General features: G+C 40.7%; 1 protein-coding gene across 1 annotated transcript; it reads left to right on the forward strand.

The window, feature by feature from the left end:
• Positions 1-10,267: 10,267 nt before the first annotated feature.
• vps37c (VPS37C subunit of ESCRT-I) lies at positions 10,268-22,723 on the forward strand. Its single transcript, XM_039811414.1, has 5 exons — positions 10,268-10,762; positions 11,117-11,226; positions 14,899-15,070; positions 15,717-15,799; positions 16,622-22,723. The coding sequence occupies exons 2-5, from the start codon at positions 11,134-11,136 to the stop codon at positions 17,342-17,344; spliced, it is 1,071 nt and encodes a 356-aa protein (XP_039667348.1). The 5' UTR covers positions 10,268-10,762; positions 11,117-11,133; the 3' UTR covers positions 17,345-22,723.
• The last annotated feature ends 1,522 nt before the right edge of the window (positions 22,724-24,245 follow it).

Consider the following 24,245-nt stretch of genomic DNA (forward strand, 5'->3'; position numbering starts at 1 on the left):
GCAGACAACGCTGTTTGTGGTATGTTGAATTCTGCAGCCCACTCTTCAAGCCCACATGAATCATCATTATCATCTTCCAAGTCACAACATTCATCTCCATGCAAATCACAGTCACCATCACAACCAGGCATATCATCTGGCACCCAGTTTTCAGAATCCGAATCATCAAATGAGGAAATATTACAATCATAAAAAAAATCTGAGGAATTTTCATCTTCAAAACAGTTCTGATCACAAGCATCGTATAAAGTGTCCGTGCAATCTTCACCTTCAGTATGCTCTAACAAATCATCCAGTGGGCATTCCTTTTCATGATCCTGTGCCAACAAATCAATCATAGACTCCTTTTCAAGGAGACGCAAATGGTCCTCCACTTTTGCTGATATTTTCCTCCTTTTAGTTCTTTCTGAATCCTCCATTATTTCTATAAAAAAAAAAAAGCATTTTAGTTTTTAGCTATAATTACAGAGGATCAACAGCCAGATGCAATTTAGCTAGCAGGTGAAGAATACAAACAACGAAAATCAACAGTTAACTTAATTTAAATTTGCAAGAACTATAGACTAATGCAATAACAGGCTTAAATTACTGGGAATTACTGGAATTGTTGGAATTGTTGGGGCTTTGTAAATTATAGAGTGTGGTCTAGACCTACTCTATCTGTAAAGTGTCTCGAGATAACTAATGTTATGATTTGATACTATAAATAAAATTGAATTGAATTGAATTAAATGAACTGACAACATAAGTTATACAACTTACACTTCTCAAGGATGCACACACCGATCTCAACTGGCTTGGCTGTCTCTTCACTGTTGTGTCAACAACGTAGCAAGATAGAAAGACAGAAATATTTAGCCCGATAACCACAAATTCAATATATGAATTTATTTTACATTATAATTATTACTTAGGTAACCTATCTTTGAAGTAAAAACAGAAATTCTACAAAGGGAGGGAAAAAGATCGATAAAGTATTCTTAAAGAAGGCTGGCTTTCCCAGGGCCAGGCAAGCTTAGCTGCATCTTTGCGTCCCACTGTCTACCTACACCGGCCCGCACACTGTCCTGCCTGCGCATTGCATTGCCGCTGTTGCTGTCTCTTTTTTCTTTCTCTCCCTTTTCCGGCGGGTGGCGCGCATGCCTGCTCGCGGTGTGAAGCGCGTGTCCGCGCTATTCTCAGACATGCACTACAATTGACCTTTTTTACAGCAGACATTTTTGACTCCTCATAGCAGGAAAAGCACAGCTGAAATTGATAACCTTAACGATGGCTCAATTCCATCAAGTGTCCCAGTAAGCTATTTCAGTGAGTCAGCATGCCCGATACCAGGACCTATTCTAAGTGGAATGCAGCCATCGGTAATGGTTCAGCCCGGTAGAAGTGAGAACATTAATGGATAGAAACCCTAGCCGATAAAACGTTGCTAACATTCACATGGATCAGTGTTTTTACTGTAACTTTAAATGCAACAAGTGCAAACATTAAAATGCCACCAGCTGGTAAAAGCGGAGAAATGGGCATTTTACAACTTTAACAGCTTGCTAACTATGCCTGTTCGACTGCCTTGCTAACGTCACAACCAAATCCTTCTAAACAATATCTTTAAGTCAACCTCTCAAAATAAGCTCAAAATATGCTTGATATTGACTTAAACTTGTCTGTTCAACGCATAGACTGTTAATATTAATGGACAGAGCATGTGTGACGTCACCCATTGGTTTGTGGAGATCTGAAATCCGTCGTCGAGTTTGCGTTTATGGGCGCAGCCATCATGGTTGCGGATGTGACGTTTTTAGACGAGAAGGAGGAGTGAGGGAGGAGCCGTAGACAGTTGGGCGGTATCTTTTTTTTTTTTTGTTAGCAACGCTGCTTACACCCTTCGTTACATTACACACGTTCACTGGCAATCTGGATGCAACTTCTGCTGAAAGCTAGCATACATAATTCAAGGTAAGATTTATCTTTGCTAGGTTTTAAATATATCTTTGTCCCATAGTCATATAAGAGGAGTCACATTGTAAAGTAAATGTATCTGATGTTACCATGTAAATTGTCTAACGTTAGCTAGCCACTTATGGTAAAACATGCTAACGTTAATTTTCTGCAAATTGAGGTTTAGCTACGAAACGGTGATTGTCAATGCTTATCATTATCTAATGCTAACTATTTGCAAATGTTTAACCAAGTTTATTAGAACGTTTGGCTAACTGTAATAACCTTAAAGCACCGATAAAGTCTTGCTACTGCCTTTACATGCTTTTAAGAGCTAACGTTAGCAGAAATAAGATCATTTAACTGACTTAAAGTTACACTAAAGAACAATACACTGTTGTTAATTCATCTGTATTCTCCTAGATAATTAATGAAGTACAGTTACATGCTAATGTGCATATATATTTAACTATGAGGGGCTCAAATGGAAATTGATGACTCTTTTTCTTTCTTTCAGAAATAGGAGTGTGGAGAGCCACGATGGCATGTGCACCCAACCCAATTCCTCAGAATTAAGTAATAGTTACTTAAAAGTTACTTTTCTTTTTCCACTGTGCATTACAGACAACCAACAGACTGTCACACTATGCTCACTGTAATTGTAAAGGCAGCTTTTATTTCTTTACCCAGGCATTTGGACTTGACTGAATAGTGCTGCACAAGTGCTTTAAGCTTTATATGTTAAGCTATATTTTTATATTGTAGTTTGTAATGTCAACCATTTCTACTGTAACTAAAAATGTGGCACTAGTGATTCAACTACCTCTTTTTATTATGCATAATTCACTTGTGACAGTGACGTTTGCTTTTACCTTGACCCACAGCAGTGATTTATGTGTGGAATTTACACTGGATTGTAAAAGGTGAACTACATTATTTAATTAATCACTTTAAACATAATGTTAAAAATATTGCCAGTGTTTGTGGTTTATGTAGTTTTTGAAGTTAATGCCCATTTCAATGTGAAATAAAGGTCTTTCTAAAGCTACATTTGTTGTTTTTCTGAAGTAACTATAGGAACATACAGTATTGTAGTCATACAAGACATTGGTAATTTGATAGAATTTGTAATTGATTAAAAGTGTCTATTTGGGCTTTAATCAACATAAATGATTTCTTAAATGTTACCATACTTACTTGAATGTTGACAAAGGATCAGCAAAATGTATTTTGTGCTTTTCTTGTGTGTCTTTATGTACTTGTCAATTTTAATCACCATGAAAACACTTCACCAAAATCCTTTTAGATTAATTTATTTATTTGAACATATTTCAAATACGTAGTCAAGTGTTTAGTTGGTAATTGAAAATGCACTAGGTGCTGTTTAATCTGTGTAGGGTTATTGTAAATTCATTATAACAAAAGTATGATCACAAATTGCAAAGAAAAAATAAACAACTTATTCAATGTAATTAAATCAATGTACCTTATATTTACTGCACTGACGTTTTTAAAGTATGAAAACTAAAAACCATACAAGGACATGCAATGTCAATATCTAATTCTAACAGTTTAATCCTATACATAAAATACCTCAATTATATGCCTTATACATATTTCTAAAGTGCTAACTTATAGGTTTGAATGGTGAACAGAACGCAGAGCCAGGAGTGTGAATTAACAGGTTTTATTTAAAGTATCGAGTCCAGGTTTCTGAAGGGGGAAAAGTACGTCAAAGTTTCCAGGATGGAGAACGGGTCGGTGGTTTCTGGGAAGGAGCGGGTCCGTCAGAGGAAGATAGTAGGCCGGCTAGTGGTAGGGGGGGTCCAGTGGTGGTGGCTGTCTGCTCTGGTGGATGGCAGGAGTCAGGTTCCAATGGCAGCTGAGGCACAAGAGAAAGGATAAGGACAGGTAAATGTTTGTAATAGACAAACATGTAGTTAAGGCATGGTAGATCACAATGAATTATATTAATATATGCGCTTGTACATGAATCTATGCTTCAGTTGAGGACATGCAGTATTAAGTAAACATACTCCTACATGTCAAATTTATTTTAGACAATGTGTATTGTACGCAACACTGTTTTAATGATATGTACATTTTGGTAATAAACAGCACTTGTAAATATAGATTGCAACATGTATGTGACTCATCTTAAAACAGACTAATGTGCTGACAGCCGGTCTTCAGATAGATTAGCAGACACAACTACAGTAAGTGGAAGAAAGACATCAGTGTAACAGCATCAACGCATATTCTGGCCCACTGCCCCGCCCAGAGACCTCCGTCTCCGAGTCTACGCGTTCCCCCCGCGGCTTTGTCTGAGGGTGAGGGTGACGGTGATGCTGTGTGGGTGCCGCCGCGGCGGGGATGATATTATGTGCCTGTCTTTCGGGCACCTCCGGGTAATGTTGCCCAACTCTTTCAGTATATTCAAGTAAAAGCAGTCTCTGCTTGTCCTGTGCGAATGCGCCACACGAAACTCAGATGTGAGGGGGTAATTTCTAAATCACATGCAGTCCCAAAATTATTCTAATCCCGTGCGAATATAGGGTTTAATATGACTTTGCACCATAGCATTAGCTATATCAGGCTTTGATTTTAAGCTAACATTAGCTACCATTACATGTAATGGTAGTGTTAGCTTGCGGGTTAGGGAGGCATGCGCATCGATTAGCAATAACACCACATATGGTTAAAAATAGATCACCGGCGAGACCGTTATGCATACCTACTGTATACGACTGTAACGTTAAATATATATTTGAATCCGTTTATAGGGTCTGCATAATGTTAGCCCGCTAGCTTGGTTAGCAAGGTGCAATCTAGCTAGCAAACTGATATTAATTGGGATGCTAACGTTGGCTAACGAAAAACAGTATTTAAAAAAATGTAAAGTTACTTACCAGAAAAACTGAACTGCCGACTCCTTTGAGTGTCTTGTCGTCCAACTGAACGCTGAACAAGATATTATTAGGCGACCAAAGTGTCACAGTCACTATGAAGAAAGCTGGTCAACATCCAAAATTAAGTTTTTACGTGCCATGGATAAGCTTTGCTAAACCTCTTGTCATGATTGACAGGCCGCGAACTGTCAATCACATCATAGCCACGCCCTAAAACACCCTCTGCTTTATCGCCGATTTTACAATCAACGAGACCATAATTCAAAAAATGAACATCATTCTGTGTTGCAGAAGACTTAAAACTAGCGATTGAGGCCATAAACTCATTATGAAGAGGTTTACTGAGGTAATAAATCAAGTGAGAAGTGGGTCCCTTTCTCATAGACTTCTACAGAAACCGACCTCCTTTTGCAACCGCACGTGTCGCCCCCTGCTGGAATTCAGATAGAATGCAGGTTTAAGGCACTTCCGCATTTGCAGCACTTTGCGAAACCGGATGAGCTGTCCACTAATATATACAGTCTATGGTTCAACGCCATACTTAAACCAGGTTTAATTACCAAAGCTAGCTGCACAGATAGCTTGCTAGCTACCTCACTAGCCGAAAGCTAGTTAGGAATTAGCTAGCTTTTAGTGAATGTAGACACATTCAATAAAAGCTAGCTAGTTCCTGTCCTCTTAACTAATATTCTCCCAAAAAGCTTTTGGTTAACATCATGCGGTAAAATAAAATAAAATCATCCCCTGGTTAGAGGCGGATTCTTACCTGCCTTTTGTCCACAGTCTTGAGCTTGCAATCCTTAACGGACAGCAGACAATAAACTACTAAAAGGCGGCAATGTTTTTTTTTCTTTTCAAAGGCGGCAAAGTTGTTGCTGGGCAGACTTCGTTTGCTCGGTGATGGGGGTGGAGCTTTCCAGATGTGCGCTTCACAGTGGAGAGTGTGCGCTGCTTACTTTAGAGTTTGAACATTAGGGAAACCGTTAGCAAACATGTCTGTTGAAAGTCGTAATAGTGCTTAAGACCACTATTGAATTGCCATGGCTACCCTTCTAAATAGTTTAATAGCCTAATAAAATTTGTATAAAAAGTGGCTATTGTTAAAAATAGCATCCATGTCGGACATAATACATTTTTAATATTAGGAGTGGAGCCCAGCTGGAGCCCACTTAGTTTAGCCTATCTACTGCCCATGTGGGGCCCAACAACAAAGCCCACTCTGTGCCCATGCCCAGCTGAAGCCCACCCAGCCCAAGTGAGGCCCATGTGGACCCCAACTGGACGTGTTTGCAGGGTATGTATGTCCTATTTACCCACCGAACTGTCGTTATTCAACTATGACAAAGTAAAATTGGTTTTGCATTCTATCACCCCTTTAAGACTGTTATTTCAAATCATTTTACTTCTGTGTGAAACTGTTTTCATTAAGTATTATTTATTTGTTTTGTGTTTGGTTTTATGTTGTATGTGTCTTGTATCTTGGCATCACTGAAAATGAGGGAGACCTCAATGATTTCTGAGATTTGAAATAAAGGTTATAATAATAAAAAGCAGCCTGTAGCAGAATGTGTTTACCATTAATTGCGCTATTTAAAGGAATACTTTGATATTTTGGGAACCATGGTTATTTGCTATATAGCAACAATGCTATTTGCACGTAGTTTTGTTGCCAAAATCTGACCAAACTGCAAAAATAATAAGTCAGCTAGGTGTAAAATAGGTTACATTACGTTAGGTTAATAGGTAAAATAGGTACACAATACAGTAACGTGAGCTATTTAAATTAGCCGGATACATGGTTAAGCCTCATTAGCTCTTACCAGTGTATTACAAAATCAAAATTCAAAATATAGAAAAGGAGGGCTTTAATAATTGCAATATGTGTTCTTTGACGTATGTGTATGATTATGAGTGTGTGTGTATATGTGTGTATAAGTGTGTGTATGTATGTGTATGTGTACGTGTATGTGACATGTCTAAGTTGGCCAATGTTACTTATAGTTTATTGAATGTTTTACTTATTTAACTTATTAGTATATTTCTTTGATACTTTGTTTGGTTTATTTTTGATATGTCTGAAATAAATGTCTTCATTCATTCAAATGCCCTAAACATATTCTTTGTAAATCTTTACAATCATTCCCTGAAAGAACCAAGCAGGCCTGCCTTGTTCATTGTTGTTGAATGATTACAGACCCGTCGCCCTGACCTCTGTAATTATGAAGTCTTTTGAGCGCCTTGTTCTGGCTCAACTAAAAACCCTCCTACCCACTCCTGGACCCCCTGCAGTTCACCTACAGAGCCAACAGGTCTTTAGAGGACGCAGTCAACATGGCTTATCATTTCAACCTCCGGCACCTAGACTTCTCAGGATCCTACGCTAGGATCCTGTTTGTGGACTTCTGCCTTCAACACCATCATCCCTGCTCTACTACAGGACAAGCTGACCCAGCTGCATGAGCCTGACTCCACCTGCAGGTGGATCACATAATTCCTGTCTGACAGGAAGCAGCGCGTGAAGCTGGGGAAACATGTCTCAGACTCTATGACCATCAGCGCTGATTCCCCTCAAAGCTGTGTCCTTTCTTTCCCTTGTGCTCTTCTCCCTGTACACCAACAGCTGCACCTCCAGTCACCAGTCCGTCATGCTCCTGAAGATCTTCCAGGACCTCAAGTGGGAGCTGGATATCAGTTCCCTCATCAAAAAAAGCCCAGCAGAGGATGTACTTGCTGTGCCAGCTGAAGTAACTCAACCTGTCAAAAACTATGATGGTGCACTTCTACACTGCCATCATTGAGTTCATCCTCACCTGCTCCATCACCATCTGGTACGCTTCTGCTGAGGTGATTGGCTGCAATTTGCCATTTTTCCAGGACCTGTTCTCCTCCAGGACACTGAGGCGGGCAGGAAAGATTGTAGCTGATCCCTCTCACCCCAGACACAAACAGTTTGAAGCCCCAGAACATTGACTCTGACTATTTATTTTTTTAAGATTCTTTTTTGGGCATTTTAGGCCTTTATTTGGATAGGACAGCTTAGACTTGAAAGGGGAGAGAGAAGGGGAACAACATGCAGCAAAGGGCTGCAGGTCGGAGTCGAACCCCCAGCCACTGCGTCAAGGATTAAACCCCTACACATGGGCACCTGCTCTAGGTGAGTTAACCAGGCGCCCGACTCTAACTTTTAAACTCAGGTGGATTTATGAAGACTAATGGTTAACTGCTCCTCAGATCTCTGCAGGGTAAATCCAGACAGCTGTCTGTCTGTCTGTCCAATCTGAGTTTTCTGTTGCACGACTTAAAAAACCTTTGAACGTACACGTTCCACCAAAACAAGTTCCTTCCCGAGGCTATTTTGCAGAGGCACCGTTGCTTAGCACAAAACACATAGACAATTGTGATTGGTTTAAAGAAATGCCAATAAACTAGATTATGTTTTTCTCCCATCCAGGAATGCTGTGTGGACTAGCCACTAGCTTCCTCCGCAGAGCTGTGGAGGAAGGTCTGGCTATGCAAGACTTCACTTGCACCTTTATCCTGGACTATACATCTTCCCATTGCACATACTTTATATTCTTTGCACATTCTGCACTCAACCCATTCAGCCTCTTTTTTTTCCTATGCAACAGTTATTTTGTATACATTGTTTTCTGAATTTATTGTTTCATATTAATGTTTAACATGCTTGGTTGTTTATGTTTGCACCATTGACCTAAGTCAATGGTGGTCATGTTCACCTAAGTGTTCACCTAAGTGTACTTATTGTGGCAATAAATGTGGCCTTTTTTCTGATTCTGATTGGCCGGTATTTGTAGATTCAATCAATCAATTAAATCAATTAATTCAGTAGTTTGATTAATTCAATTCAATTTTATTTAACAGTTTATAAACGCAACTTGGACTTTGGTGTTTTTACGAACGCATCACCTCATCAAGGATAAATTCATCAAGGGATAATGAGGTGCTCAGTGTTGTTTGTACTACAGTTTTTGCCTATTGCTTACACACTGAAATCAAAGGGATTACACAATTATCAAAACCTTTCACTCAAGGAGCAAAACATTAGCCCAGATGTGCACCACTATAAGCACAATGTCTGTCAGCTTCACACTTTTTGCAAAACAATAAACACAGTGATTTGCAAAACACTAAACACACTTGTATACATTAGACACAGAAGTATATCATGATGTCACTTCCTTGCAATTCGAAAGCACTGCCTGTCAAATGACCACACCTATGAGCCAATCTGTGAAACACAGCCATCAGGAACGCAAACACATGATTGCTTAATTGTAGACACACCAATCAATATAAATGCAGCAGGTAAGTCTAGTATTTTCTGTACAGTATTTTTATTTTTTCAGATCTTTTTGTTTGTTTGTTGTTGTTTTTTACTGTAATTGTAACCTGTACTGAATATAGTATTTTATGTTTGTCTGTTGTTTGCTGAGCTAACTACTCTAGTAGTATGAAAACTTGGACATGTTTTGTTGTGATTCTCCATGTTTCTCCAGAATTAAGTCATATGAAATATGTGTGTTTTACATGGTAACAAAACATGTTTTTTTATAAATTTGTGTATAATTTTTGTGTTTCATTTTGCAAAGGGTCTGAGGATTTCTGCTAATTGTGTCTGTGGTTGTGTTAATTGTGTGTAGTATTCTGAAAAACAGGTCCCTGTTTTCCAAATAGTGCTTAAGCAATCGGAAAAAGCTGTAATAAGCAGAACAGTTTAGACAGTTATGTAAACATGTGTAAAATGGACAGAGTTGTGGGTGGTGGTTGAGTTTGAGTGAGAAAACAGTTCATTCACACAATGTGGTCATTGTGGTTTGTGTCAAAGCAACGAAAAGTGAACTCAGTATTGAGAAATGCACAGTACCAATTGTAAAGGATAAAAAACTGTAATAACAGGAAGTATCATCTTTCATGCTTATGTAGGTGGATTCTTGCCAAAATGCTAAATGTCTAATCAGAATGGATTCTGCTTCTCATGGGCAACCAAAGCTATTAGATATTTCCATACTCCATTATTTATCCTTTCTATTAGGCCAACCTACTGTCTGTCTTTACTGAACATCGTTTCATTTCTCGAAATGTTACTCAACAGTGCTCGTTTCTACAGAAATCAGTGGTGTGCAGCTCCTCCAGCAGTGCAGGGTGACAGATATTTTCCCATCGACAGAAGTACTGGGCCATTGCCGTCACATAGGGGTTTCCCTTACATCAGCTGAGCACAGGACCCTACCATTCCCCTGCGACACAGGGGACACCAGAGGGATAACTGCCCCAGTTTTAAATAATTACACACAAATAGGCCAGCAAACAGTAACTATTTAATTTTTTAAAACTATATATCAGGAGTTTGTTACAGTTTACCGTTGCATCTTTAGAATATTTTAATTTTGTCCAGACATCCCGGCGTACTTGGATGGTTCCTAAAATGGCGGCGGTATCTGTCAGTGTGGAGTGAAACTTTACCATCTTAAGCAAAGAATTTGTCATTTTCTAACATATTTTGTCGACTGAAGTCGTCCGTTTATTAAAGTAAGCATTACCGGACTACAGAGGCGTTTGACAGTGATCGTCAGGACCAAGCAGCGTCGTTCCGGGCTCTGTTTTTGATCGCCAAATCGCCGGGCTTCCCTCGAAGTTGACGGTGGCTAACGTTAAGTGGCTGACATTGCTATCGCACCGACTGTTGTTGTCATCACATTGCTCAACGCGGAACAGTCTGCTGAGATTGGCCGTCGGCCGAGTAGCTAGTTAGCTCGCGGGTCAAGTACGTCGAAAGCGTGTCGGCGGCTTTTCGTTGAGCTGGGTCCCGTGTCCGCCTGTCAGTCGGAATAGAGAGGTGGTGTTGGATGTCACCACCAGTCCCTGTCATCAGGCTCAATCTGGTTTGCTAGCGTCGGGTAAGTAGCAGCTCATTCTACCCGCTGTCTCGCTCCACTGTCACTAACGCTACCACTGTTCGTCTGAACAACTTGATCTGTTGTGTGTCTCTTAGCTCCATTATATGTTTGTATTGTGAATTTAGAATGTTAACTGTGTTACTGTCACCGCTATTGTAAAATAATGGCCACATTTGTCATATACCACCAATGACATAGTTAGTTTTGTCTTGATTAGTTCACAATGGCCTGATAGGCCAATGGCTATCGATTATCTAGTAGCATTAAAATAAAGACAGTAGGCCTCTCACTGTCCACTTTCTGTGTCCAACATTGTTTTTAACTCTTATTTCCTGGTTCCGTTATGACGGGCAGCCATCCTGGCAAATCAAATGGAGAAGCTCCAGGACCTAAGCCAATCAGAGCTACAGGAGCTCCTGGACAACCCACAGAGGGTGGAGTCTATGGCTCTGGAGTCTGACGAGGTAAAGAATACGCTTCACCTTACTTCCTATTATATATATATATAGGGCTTGTTTATTTAAAACCCCAAACTGCGTGGATAGTCTGGGTGGGGGAAGTCACTAAATAATGTTTTCCCTCATTAGTAACCACAGAGGAGACGTGAAGCAACGATGGTGGTACAAACCTGTTATTGTACTGGGTAGCTGGCATTAATGTGCTGTGTATGTGTAGTCCTCCTCCGGGGTTTTCCACTAGTGCATACAGTGTCCAGCTGGCTGAGAATAGCAGCCAGCTGGGACCTTCTTAGTTCAAGAAGATGTAAAACATCATCAAACATATTTGACCTATCATAAAAGCTGACATTCCCTTTACATTTCTTAAAACTGTACAGTAAACTGACATGGGTTTTGAGAACCTATGTAGGAAAGTTTATTTTTATGGCTGGATTTCTGGATTGGCTGTCCAAAAAAAAGTCTAGCATAACCTCTGGCAAGCCCATTACTTGTAGTAATCTTTGGCTCCGCCAGTCACCTCACTGATATATGTATCTGTATCTGATGCTCGGTAGATGGGTCCCACTCATCACTGTGTAGATCTTTATTGGAAAAACATTTGCAACATTATAACGATGTAGTCTTGTATTGTTTCTCTCTGATGTTTGGAAACTCTCCACCTCTCCTTTTTATGAAAAACACCAAGCTGATATCCCTTTAGCTGCTCATTTCTTAAATCCTTCACATTTATTTTTATTCCTGAATTATTCTAGTATTAAGGTAGACCGTTCACTATATTTTTGGATCTCTTGATTTCATTTTTTGTAATTTGTCTTACTAAAGATTTTTAGTGATTACCACACCCAAATATTCAGTTGATCTTAGATTCCAATTAAGGTGGATTACTTTTGATGGTATATAATTGAGTGTTCGAATCAGGCTACATTTACACCGCTTTTTTAAGTGTTTGAGGGTTGTTTTTTTTAAGATTATTTTTTGGGCATTTTATTCAACAGGACAGTTGAAGACATGAAAGGGGAGAGAGAGGGGGAATGACATGCAGCAAAGGGCCACAGGTCGGAATCGAACCCTGGCCCGCTGCGTCAAGCAGTAAACCTCTATATATGGGTGCCCGCTCTACCAACTGAGCTATCCGGGGGCCCTAAGCATTTGAGTTTTGAGCCAAAAGTAATGACATTAAAACAGAGAGGTATTTTTATCTCCAGTAGAAGAACTAATCTCTGTTCAAACTAACACGCCCAAACCTCATATCTCATTAATATTCTGGTATACTGGGCATAAACAGGAGGCAGCGTGTAAACTCTGCCCGCTGCTGGTAGTTGCCGTGGTAACATTAGTAGCTTTAGTCTCAGAGAACGAGACGTCGTGACCAATAAGACCCACTCAGGAGTAAGGCTGTAGCGATACACTAATCTCACGATACGATACGATACACGATATTCAGCTCACGATACGATATATATCATGATATTCAGCCAACGATACAATTCGATATATTTCGATACACTTGCATCATTTTCTGAAAGATTTAAAGGGGACAGAGTGATTTTGGTGACATCTTGCGAGTGTTCCATTTGAACTGAAAACATCAATTACAAAATATATATGTCTCTGACTGGACAGAGAGTCTACAGCAGGGATCATCAACTACATTTTTTTCAGAATTCTTCTAAGCACTCTGGCGGCCGGACTTTCAAATAAAGAAAATAAAATGAATTTATATCTAATACGCCTATTCTTGTTCGAAATTTTCACTTTCTTACTGAATTAATGCTACATTTCTTTTTTTAAACATGTATTAGTGTGAGCAAACTCCTAAAAAAACATGGAAACTCCATAATGATAACTGGCTCTTTAACTAGAAAAAGATCTCAGACTAGGAGGCAGTTCACTGAGGAGTGATGGTTAAAGTCTGTGATTATGGAAACATTGTTGTAGTATGCAGCATCCTGATTGGTGGAAAATGCTTGCAGAAAGAAAGGCTGTTGTCAGGTAAACATGTCACTGTCAAAGACGCTGAAGCGAAAAGTTGATGTGGAAAAGCCAAAAGCCCAGCTTTAATGATGAATGACTGATAAGCAGGCTATGCACTCGTCATGTATGCCTCATTTGCAATGAAACGATGTTGTTGCAAAATAATACAATCGCGTCATTCACGTGCATATTAAGTAGCTCCAGATTGTCCGCTCTAGCCAAGAGTTTGGTTTGTTCAGCCAGCAGTGAGGTTTACAAGAATTTGTCAAAATGTCCAGATTCCCGGCAACCTAAGATAAACAGTTAGACTACAAACCGACAGCTTTTGTTTTAGCTTGTTTGTAAAAATTCGCTATTTGCAGAGTAGAGCTGTGTTTGCATAAAACAGCGCGGTGGACTGAGCAGATTGAAATATCGCTTTCTACATGTTTATGCTGGTCTACACAGGTGAGTGCATTGATAAGTATTGACTTTCTACTCACGAAGGTTTAATTGTAGCCTATTTACAGAAAAGAGACCAGCGTGAGTTCATCCGCCCCAGCGGCCGTTGGTAACTCTGTATCGTTCCCAGTCAGGTGCTGCATGTTTTAACCTTTAACACACAAACATCCCGGCTCAGCTGTGTGTGTGTTTTAACGCGAACACATCTCGGCTCAGCAGTGTGTGGAGCTCGGGCATTGCTGTACAGAATCCGGCATGTGAATAGAGATGTAAATACAGGGGGCTGGGTTTTTGCTCTAAATGCTTGAAATTATAAATAACAGAACGCATTTTTTCCTCTTTACATTTTGTGAATTCATGATTATTCTGCAGGCCAGACTAAAAGCTTTGGAGGCGGGCCGCCAGTTGACGTTGGCTGCTCTACAGCGACACTAGCGGCTGGCTGACCAAATCGCTTTTCCTGCAACGTGAACGGGGGTATACACGGGGGATTTGAATGGGACTTATGTATCGATACTCGCGGCTTAAAAATCAATACTTTCTTGGGGGAAAAAATATATCGATATATATCGCAGAATCGATAAAATTGCTCAGCCTTACTCAGGAGGAGAAACGTTGTTGTCATTGTCGTTGTTTCCAAAGGTCTCCATTTACAGGCGTTGAGGCTGCAACATAACCCCGCAGATTCCAAACCAAAACGGGTCAGAAGTGTTTCCAAATGGTTTAGGGGCTCGGAAACGCCAGAGAAGGGGGAATGAGAGGGGGGGAACGGAGCAGAAGATATTCCTTTTTTAAACCAAAACGCCAGAGCAGGGGGAATGAGAGGGGGAACCGTAGCAGAAGATATTGCCTTTTAAACCAAAACGCCAGAGCAGGGGGAATGAGATGGAGAAACGTAGCAGAAGATATTACATATATTTACAAATGAGTAATCCAAAACGTAGCTATGGAAATTTAGCCTCAGTGTTTTTGAAATATTGATTCTATATCCTGAGAGATGGTCATATGATATTAGGAGCTTTGTTGTTACAGGGAGCGTAATGTTTGGTTGTTTGAGAATAGCTATTATGTCATCAGCAAAAAGTCAAATTTTATGTTCCACACATTCATTGGGCGACCCTTAATTTTTTTTTTTTCTCGGACTGCTTGAGCTAAAAGCTCAATAAAAAAGGCAAAGGTGATAAGCAGCATCCTTGTCTGCTCGACCTCTATTCTGTCCTTTTTATATCAGTCAAATAAAATGGTGTCTCTGTCCCTCTTCAGATCCAGAACATCCAGCTGGAGAGAGAGATGGCGTTGGCATCCAACCGGAGCCTGGCTGAGCAGAACCTGGACGTGAAGCCTCGGCTGGAGGCGGAGAAAGAGGTGCTGGTGGAGAGATATTCTCAGCTAGAGGCCATCAGAGAAACCTACAGACAACACTGCTCCCTGAGAGGTAGGACGCCGGATTCCTCCAGCATGGCACAGTAAAGGGAATCTTGGTTTTTAGGATGGGAGGAACAAAGGCTGGATAAATAAAGGAAGTCCTGAGACTTTCTGAGACAGTTGAATTTACTATATCTAAAAGCTAGTCAAGTGCATGTCATGCATGGCACAATCATGTAGGATATTCTGTTCAAGTAAAAAAAATAGATTTTACTCATTACCATTAGAGCTACATAAAAAAATGAGACGAGACGCGGGTCTTACAGGTCTTATAATACATCCATGAGCGTTGGCCAGCAGTAACAAAGCTCCTTGAGCAGAAATGGAGAAAGAAAAGGCTCTTTTGAATGGCAAGTTGAGTGTCTAAGCCCTTCCAGATGGTTCTCTCCAAAAGACTAAAGTTATCTGCATGCACTGTCCATGTGAACTGAGTAGTTGAGTCCCAAATACCACTTCAGCATTTAAAACTTTAAAAATAAAGTACTTTTAAAGTACATTTAAAACAGCTTAAAAAATTGCAATTAATTTGCGATTAATTAATCTCTCACTCTCTCTCTATCTATCTATCTATCTTATCTATCTATCTATCTATCTATCTTTCTTTTCTTTCTTTCTTTCTTTCTTTCTTTCTTTCTTTCTTTCTTTCTTTCTTTCAGATGGGATGGTGGGTCAGGTGTCTCCAGAGGCATTGTTCTCCAGACTACAGACAGAGGGCAGCAAAACAGAGGCAGAGTCAGAGGTCAGAAACACACACACACACACACACCACAATATCAATGTGAAATGTATGCTGATGCATAATGCAGCTGTTTGTATTTGGCTTAAAGATGCGTGAACAGTACTGCACCAAATAATGCTCTTGAGGGGAATTTTTGAGTTTCTGTAAATTTATAGTGTGGTCTAGATCTACTCTATTAGTATAGTGTCCTGAGATAACTCCTGTTAGGAGTTGACACTATAAATAAAATTGAATTGAAATATTGTAGTGGTCAACAAAAAAAGCCAGACACTATATTGTATTAAGTTAAGAGAGTTAAGCGACAGAACCTGTGTAAGTGTTCTAACTCATAACACTAATAACATTACCGTCAGCAAAATACCTCCGCTAATTACATCCATACTTTAACTTTGCTTTATCACCGTCAAGCCACCAAGCTGATGATTTGTTAACGATAATAATGAGAAGACGAGACAGCACGCCGTTATTAATAACTGACTGGTGATATCAACATGCTACACATTCTGGAGTCGGCTGACTCGTCTCTGAACTCGGTCTGGTTCTGGTGGTTGATTAACGCATCTTACGCATTTTACGCCCAAAACACACCTATGAATTAATGAAGACACTAAGTACAACCCTTTTGAACCATGCGCCCTGTGCACAGACCCTTTTTTCCGCCGTCAAGCTTCACGCCGTGCACTAAGATCAGTAAAATAGGGCCCTGTGTGTGTTAGACAGTCAGTGGCCAATCAGAGCAATGTCTAGTTTAAGGGAGTTCAGTACTCTGCACTAGTATGATGTTCTCAGCATGACCGTGACTGCTGGTGTCTCTGTCTGCAGACTCTAGCTGATGAGTTTCTGGAGGGCTCTCTGCCATTGGACTCCTTCCTGGATCGCTTCCTCTCGCTGCGCTCCCTAGCTCACAAAAGACGGGTGAGGATAGAGAAACTCCAGGAGATCCTACGACAGAGGAGCGAGGGCAATCCCAACGCCATGACATCATCAGCAGGCGTCAGCCAAGACCCTGCTGCCGCGCCCTCACCCTGGAATCAACCGACAACAACAGCAACGACGACCAATCAGCAGCAGCCAAACTCCACAGCTCAGTCCTGCAGCTATCCCTCGCAGCCGGCCTCCGCATCGGCAGCGGGCCCTTCAGGCCTCCCCTACACCCCCTACCCTGTCTCCCCACCCAACCCTCCCCCTGCGGCTGCCGCAGGCTCCGGCGCGGTCAACCCCACGCCACAGTTCCATCCGTACCCAGGTTCCGGTTCACCTTTCACCCCAGCAGGGAGCTACTCCGGCCCCAGGCCTGCGTTCGGGCCTACAGCTTCAGCCGCCTGCCCCTACCCCAGCCAGCCCTCCTTCCCTACTCCACACCCGGGCTCAGCATTCGGCCAGTACACCCCAAGCCCCCCCCAAAGCGGCCCCGCACCCTACCCGGCCTCCTACAGCTACGGAGGCTACAGCTACCCGGCCGGGCCACCGTATTCTGATTCTCAGTCGCCAACAGGCAGACCCATCTACAGACCAGGATATGGAGTCCCACAGCCGTACTCATGAAGGCACTACTACTTCTCTCTACTTCCTCTGTCTCAATTCTTCCCTTCTTTTCTATCTCACCCCTTTCTCCTCACTGTCTCCCTAAACTCCAGCCTCCTCAGCCCCAGGTCCCTCTCCTCCTCCTCCGTCTTTTTACCTTTCTACCCTCCCTCTTCCTTTCTCCCATGCTGAGAGATCTCTCGCTTTACTTATCTTTGTTGCACTATTTCTCCCTTTCTCTAAATATCAGTCTACTGATCTTTCTTTCTTTCCTTTTCCCTCTTTCTGTCACCCTACGACCCAGCGACTCCTCCACACTAGTCTCAGGTTGTTGTGTTGTGTTTAAGTGTAAACACTTGTATCTGGCCCTTCATACACTCCCTCTCCATCACTCCCTCTTTCTTCCATTTCTTGTGTGTGTGTGGGTGTGTGTTGCTATTTGGCAATCAGAAAGTCCTTATAAACACACAAGTGCACTCCCCCTTATGACAACTACATTAAAAAAAACATTTATACCACCACATCAGTGTCCAATAGCTGTCTGACCACAATCTGTTTGGGTCACATTGTTATTCATGAGCACAGTCTTCATTAAGAAAAGCACCCTAATGGAAGATGTATGTCCTGGGCTTCTTTCATGACTCGTAGGCTCATACAGCGCAATTAAATTGGCAAGTAGATGGCTGGTTATAATAATGGATCTTATATTAAGTTAATCTAAGATGCAGGGTTTTGGGAATACCTTCTCCTCAGCTGTAGCTGCTTGGCTCTTCCATACATGTGACTTGGGAATTTCATAATGCACAATTACCTGTGGGCAGAAGAAGCACCAGTACTTTCTGTTGGTCAACCAAAGAAGCTGTGGCGACGACAGCACTTCCCTTTAACGTTAGGGTTGGAAGAGGAAGTTAGCTACAGCTGTGTGTCAGCTGCTTGGCCTCCCTTCATGGCTGTGAAGGCCCGGTCACACCAACAGGTGCTGGACATGGTGCCAGGAGCTACCCAGCAGCCCCTGCAACACCCAAAGTCTATTCACTTTATAAGCCTTAATTTGTTTCCCACAATGCAGTCTAGCCCTACATTCAAGACACAGAAATAAGCCACTGTCTTCCAAAAAAGTTTATTTCGCTGTAACAACACTGATATAATCTCAGCTCACAAAGACCATATACAGATGGTGTAAACGGTTGCTTGTAGAGGTGAGGGAACTTGTTAATAATTCTGTTTGGGTTTGTCACTGATCCAGAGAAAAAATAAAAAAGTTTAGCTTAAAGAAATTCATTGGTCTTTAACAAACATCTTAAATTAGTAGTTTCCTGTATGTAGCTTATCCCACAAACATCATCGTGCTGCTGTGGAAGGCAGATATTTGTCCAACAAATATCGATAAATACCAACTCCACCTCAGAACTGGCGTTTTTCAGTCTTGAAGCTCTTTTCATATTCCAAAATCTTGGGTTCCAGCAAATACACAGAGCCAGGTAGGCCCGTCTGTCATTAACACATGCAAATCTTGAAAATGCAATGTAAAGAGCACTGTAGTAACACCCTGATACCTGGTGGAGTCTGTGGTTTGAGCCAAACATAGTCTGGCTTCTTTGTTCCCACTCTGTCTGTGCACATACCCCCCTCAACCAACACCTGTCTGCCCCCCCCCTCCCCAATTCCTCCTCTCCATCACTCTCCTCCTCCATATCTGAATATGAACTGATGCTTGACAATATTTACCAGAAGAAAATAGTTTTATTTCTATAAGTTCACACTATCAGTGAGAACACGTGGTGTGCATAGTTTATTGGGGTAAAATGATAAAGGTTCATGGTCGGTTCTGTGTCAGTTGAATCAATGTAAATGATATCATTGGAAATGCAATGTATGTGATTGATGACAGATCATGTAAGGATCTTTAAGAAGTACATACCACCTCTCTAAATTTGTATCACACTTTGGGATCATCACCAAACTGTAATGTCACATGGACTTTTTATCTTGCAACCTAACATTTCATCAAACTAATCATATTTTATCTTTTACATCTCCTCTCAGCTACATCACAACTCTTCATCAGTATTATCACTATCTAGAAAGCAGTTATACAGTTCAACATTCTCTGTCTGATATTTTTTGTAACACCCCAATAGAGCCCAGATCAAAACGTGTCTTTGTGCCAATATTGTCACACACGTGTTGGACATTCCACCGAGCTGTATCTAGAGGTGATTGAAATTAATCCAAATTGGTCCCAGCCTCTAAAACACAGTACTGCTATTAACAGTCCCCAATAAAGGGAATCATTAAAGGGAGCTGTAATGGAGTACTGATTTGCATCCTAATTGAATGGGTCATTACGTTTGAAAAGTGTAAATGTTAGGAGGTGGATGTGCTGTAGCAGTTGGTAGTTGTGTGATTTGAACTGTACCGTATAGACAACTGCAGAGCAGCATCACACAGCTTTTACCAGCAGTTCACTTTTTTTTCATGACCCTGCATGTCAGTAAAAGTGTTGCCTTGAAGAGAATCCTTAGCTTATTGGTTTCGTAAGAGGCTTTTACCTGGGTGATGATTTAATAGGTCCGTAATTGTTGCTCGGGCCTCACTGTCCCGTCACAGCTGGGGTTTGATCAGGAGTCATATGGACAAGCAGCCAATCAGTGATCTGATGACCGTCTCTGTTCTGTTAACGACGCCTCCACAGGCCCACTCCAACACTAAGAGACCACCATGGTTGCTGTTAGCAAAGGGAAATTCTGCAGTTGTCTTTATTCTTATTTATAACCTGGTTTAGAGTTCCTGGTTTCAGCTGTTCGTTATCACCTCAAATCCATGAAATGATAATAACTGTCCTATTGTTTTCTGTCCTTGTGTTTAAAAGCTGCCTGACTGGCTGTCTGAGCACTCATGCTATTTGTTGGACTCGTCTAAATCATTTAGGTGTCTTTTTTTTAGTGACATCTCTGGTACTAAGAGTGCTTATAGATATTTAATTCTAAATGTTGGGCCCCACTTTCTGTTCACAATGGTTTCTTCATATTCAGAGCTTAGTTAAGTATGTGCTGTATAATATAGAACAATACCAGCTTACATTTGAAAAGCATCGTTTTGTTGGTGACAGAGAATTTTCTCCAGCAAAGAGCCACCAGACGTGATTGAAACAGCAAATGTAAAAATATTTTGGAATGATGTGTTAGATCAATCAGCAGTTTCAGAATATACATTTTATTTAGAAAAAATGTCTCATGGATTGCTCATAAACAGTCCAGATGCTCCTGATCACAGGCCCAGACTGCAACAGTAAGTGTTGTAGCATAAAGGCTGGGATCCATGGCCAAGTGTATGGATGTCATTGTGACATGCTAAAGTGCCCTCTGCTAGCACAGCAGCGGTCACAGGTACCATCCTTTATAAAGCATTATAGGTTGTAACTAAAGGTTTTAATAATGGTTAATAGATAATGTACTAATGCCTCATAGATTAGTTTATCTTTAAAGCGTTAAAGTAAAAGTCATTAAAAACTGCAACTGGATTGCAGCAGATCATAAATCCATTACTAAGTAACTGCTAACTTCTTCCAAACTTAATGGTTTACTAAATCAGGTTGCACAATTAAAATGTACTAAATGTCTTAGCTAGTTAAGACCTTAGCAATGTGTAAATTGGTTGTTAGGAAACATCTGTAGCCAGGTAATCCTGTAAAAACACCCACCAATCACTGCCTCGCGCTCTGCTTGGAAAGAACCAATGAAATGCCTCGTTGCCCCGCTGCATGTACTCTACCCCTCCCGTGTACAAGCCTGTAGTCGTATCTGTTTGAAACATTCGCTATGATCGTATTAGGTGTTGGCTTACTGCTAAATAAGACATGAAGTAAAACTGCACTCCTTTCTTCGGACTTTCTTCAGTGCTTGTGCATGTCTGTGTTGGCGGAGCCCCGAGGGCAGGGGGCGTGGTTAGACGGAGCCCAGAGGAGATGCTACTTTCAAATCTTGCTAGCTTTTCAACATTACCAACCCTGCCTTTAAGAGCTATGAATTATGGAAAGAAAGTCATTGTAGTATCATGAGCTATATCCTTATTCCCCAAACGATATCTTTAACTTAACTGCCAATCCTTTTTAAATGAATACATAAAGAGATGTGTGTCCTTCAGAGTTAAAAGTATTCATGCACAATGAGTTGGAAATATCTGATCATGCTAAGCTAGCTAATGCCATTAGTTCATTTAGTTCAAAGCATTACCTTTTGTAATGTGGGCTATATTACATTATATTTGTGAAATAATAATTTACAATCTTCCATTTTGATCAGGTGTCAGGTCAGACGTGTCGTCCATATTCTATTAACTCTTTACTCTTCATCTGAACGGCTCATTTGTTAGCAAGCTAACGTTACTTTTGTCAGTTAGCTAGTACATTAGTGAGTGTACATATGTAGTATAACTAATTTTTACATAAGAAATATTCTGTTTATCCTCCAGCAAGACACTCTTTTGTCTTCTTAACTCAGGGATTTATCAGGACCAGTCCTCTGATCTCTGGACCAACAAACATTCATTACGTACTGCCGATGCAGTACGGCTGCAGACCTGATGAAAGCCAAGCACATTTATCAATGGATAATCAACATTTATATCTGCATTATTACTAAATCAAGAAGCTCAACCTGCAAACCCAAAATGTGTTTGTTACTATCTTATAACTGATAAATATTAGTACATGATTAGTTAACCATTAATAAACCATTAGTTACCATGTTTAAACCCTTTATGAAGGCGGCCTTACTCAATTATGTGATAAAGGAAGTGGCTGCTGCCACACCATAGCACACGCTCTCAGGCTGTCCCAGTCTGGCTCTGACACGTTTCCTGGGACCGGTTGTCAGTCCTTCATGTTTGTATGTAAAAGCCCCGAGTCCGTGTTGATTGTCTCACAGGTCATGATGTTGATGTCCTGTACTTCCACCTCGGTGCTGACATAATTTTCTTTACTTGTATATGTGTTTCAGTGGAGTCTGAGCGCTTCCTCAGCGTCACAGACCAGTGTTTGGCTGCTTTAGTTGGCTTTGAGTCAACACAACACGGTGACTCCCCTTCAGATGAAGATACTGAATTACTCTTGAGCATGACACACTTTTCATATCCAACTTCAAGACATGAATGATTCTAGTTTGTACTAAGGAGAGAGAATGACAGTGTTGTAGAAGAAGCACAAATGAGATGTAATATAATATAGACTAGCATAAATATTGTCCAGAAGGAAATAGCATTCAGATGGATAGATCTGTTCTTCTGATTGTGATGAATTATATGATGGTAATGATGACTGCAGATTGTTAAAGAGCCTTTTTTTTTCTTTCTCTTCTTTTGGGTTGTCACTAATTAAACAGAAGTTGATCTAAATCAAAACGGTCTGAGTCTTCATTTCACAATTTCAAAGTGGTGTTCATTTCATAGCATGGGAACAAAATATACATTTAGGAAATTTTGCATTTATTATATTTATGGGTTATTTTAATACAAAAGATAGTGAGCCGAGAAGCTGTGTGTCATTTATTTATTAATTATGGTAGCTAATGTTGTGATTGATGCAGTGGTGTAGGCAGAAAAGTGTACAAAAGTACATTTTCAAAGACGTAGACGTAGCAAAAAGGACAATCTGAAAAAAACAGCAACAATTTTATCTTCCAACATACTGCATTACAACTGTAATAGCAGTAGGCCTACTGTCTACAACATGCTCAACCAACAAAACTCAGTGGCAACTAATCATGAACCCAAACAGAAGCCATCTAAATTACATACTGCATGACATAGAATAGCCTACATCAGACAAAAATTGCACATGTAACATATCCTATCCATATGCATGGACTATGGTCAGATCATGAGCAGCAAATGCGCTACCAGCAGTAAAAAAAATCAAAGAATGAAAACTTCCAGCCTAGCATTGTTTAAATTATGAAAGATATAATAAAAAGTTGCCAGCAAGGTGCCAAATCTTAGACTGTGTATTGAGTCAATGGCAGTGACGAGATCAAAGAAAACTAAAGTCACTCACTGATAAGTTATCTTCTTATTTAATGTGGGCAAAACACAAATGCATTTCAGCTAGAAACCATCATCATCATCATCACCATCACCACCATCATCCCGGAGAGTCTGCCTGTTGTTACCGTAGCAACCACCTATACTTCCAAGGCTTCCTAATTGTTTGATCCGTATTCTATGGTTTAAACAGTTTCGTTTTAATCAGAAGAGAAGACACATTAAACACACAACTAGTTATGTTACTATTTCTTTTTTTACATACATTTGAATATTGTTCATAACAAAACAAAACGTATTGATCAAACTTGGCTGGGCGGGCCAGTGAGTAAAGTGGGCGGGCCAGTGAGTAAAGTGGCCAGTGCCGCCCTGGCCCATTACTGGCTACGCGCCTGGTTTGTTGTAGCCATGGCAAGTATATATAGGTTAAATAGAAGAGGACCCAGGATGGAGCCCTGCGGGACCCCACACACAAATTTGTGACCGACCCACCCAGTTTCTTAGCCTTTTAGCAGGATCCCATGATCCACTGTGCCGAATGCAGAGCATAGGTCGAGGAGTATTAGGACTGAGTCTCTGTTATTGTCCCTGTTGATCCTCATGTCATTAACAACTTTTAAAAGAGAGTTTTCTGTGCTATGAGATTCGGAAACCAGACTGGAATTTATCATAAATATTATTATCTGTAAGATATCATTTCTGTTGCTGATAAACAATCTTATTGATGATCTTACTCCTGACCAATCTGGAGCCCTCAGCAAGCTGGTGCCCCTTGCGTGGCAGCCAATTCCACCACCAATCATTGTGTTCATACACTCACACAGAGGAAGCATAGTCTTGGAGGTCGTTTTTTATTTTAGAAAAAAAATAAAAACAAAATACT

Source organism: Perca fluviatilis, chromosome 1 (assembly GCF_010015445.1).
Source record: "Perca fluviatilis chromosome 1, GENO_Pfluv_1.0, whole genome shotgun sequence".
In the NCBI taxonomy this organism is placed as follows: Eukaryota; Metazoa; Chordata; class Actinopteri; order Perciformes; family Percidae; genus Perca; species Perca fluviatilis.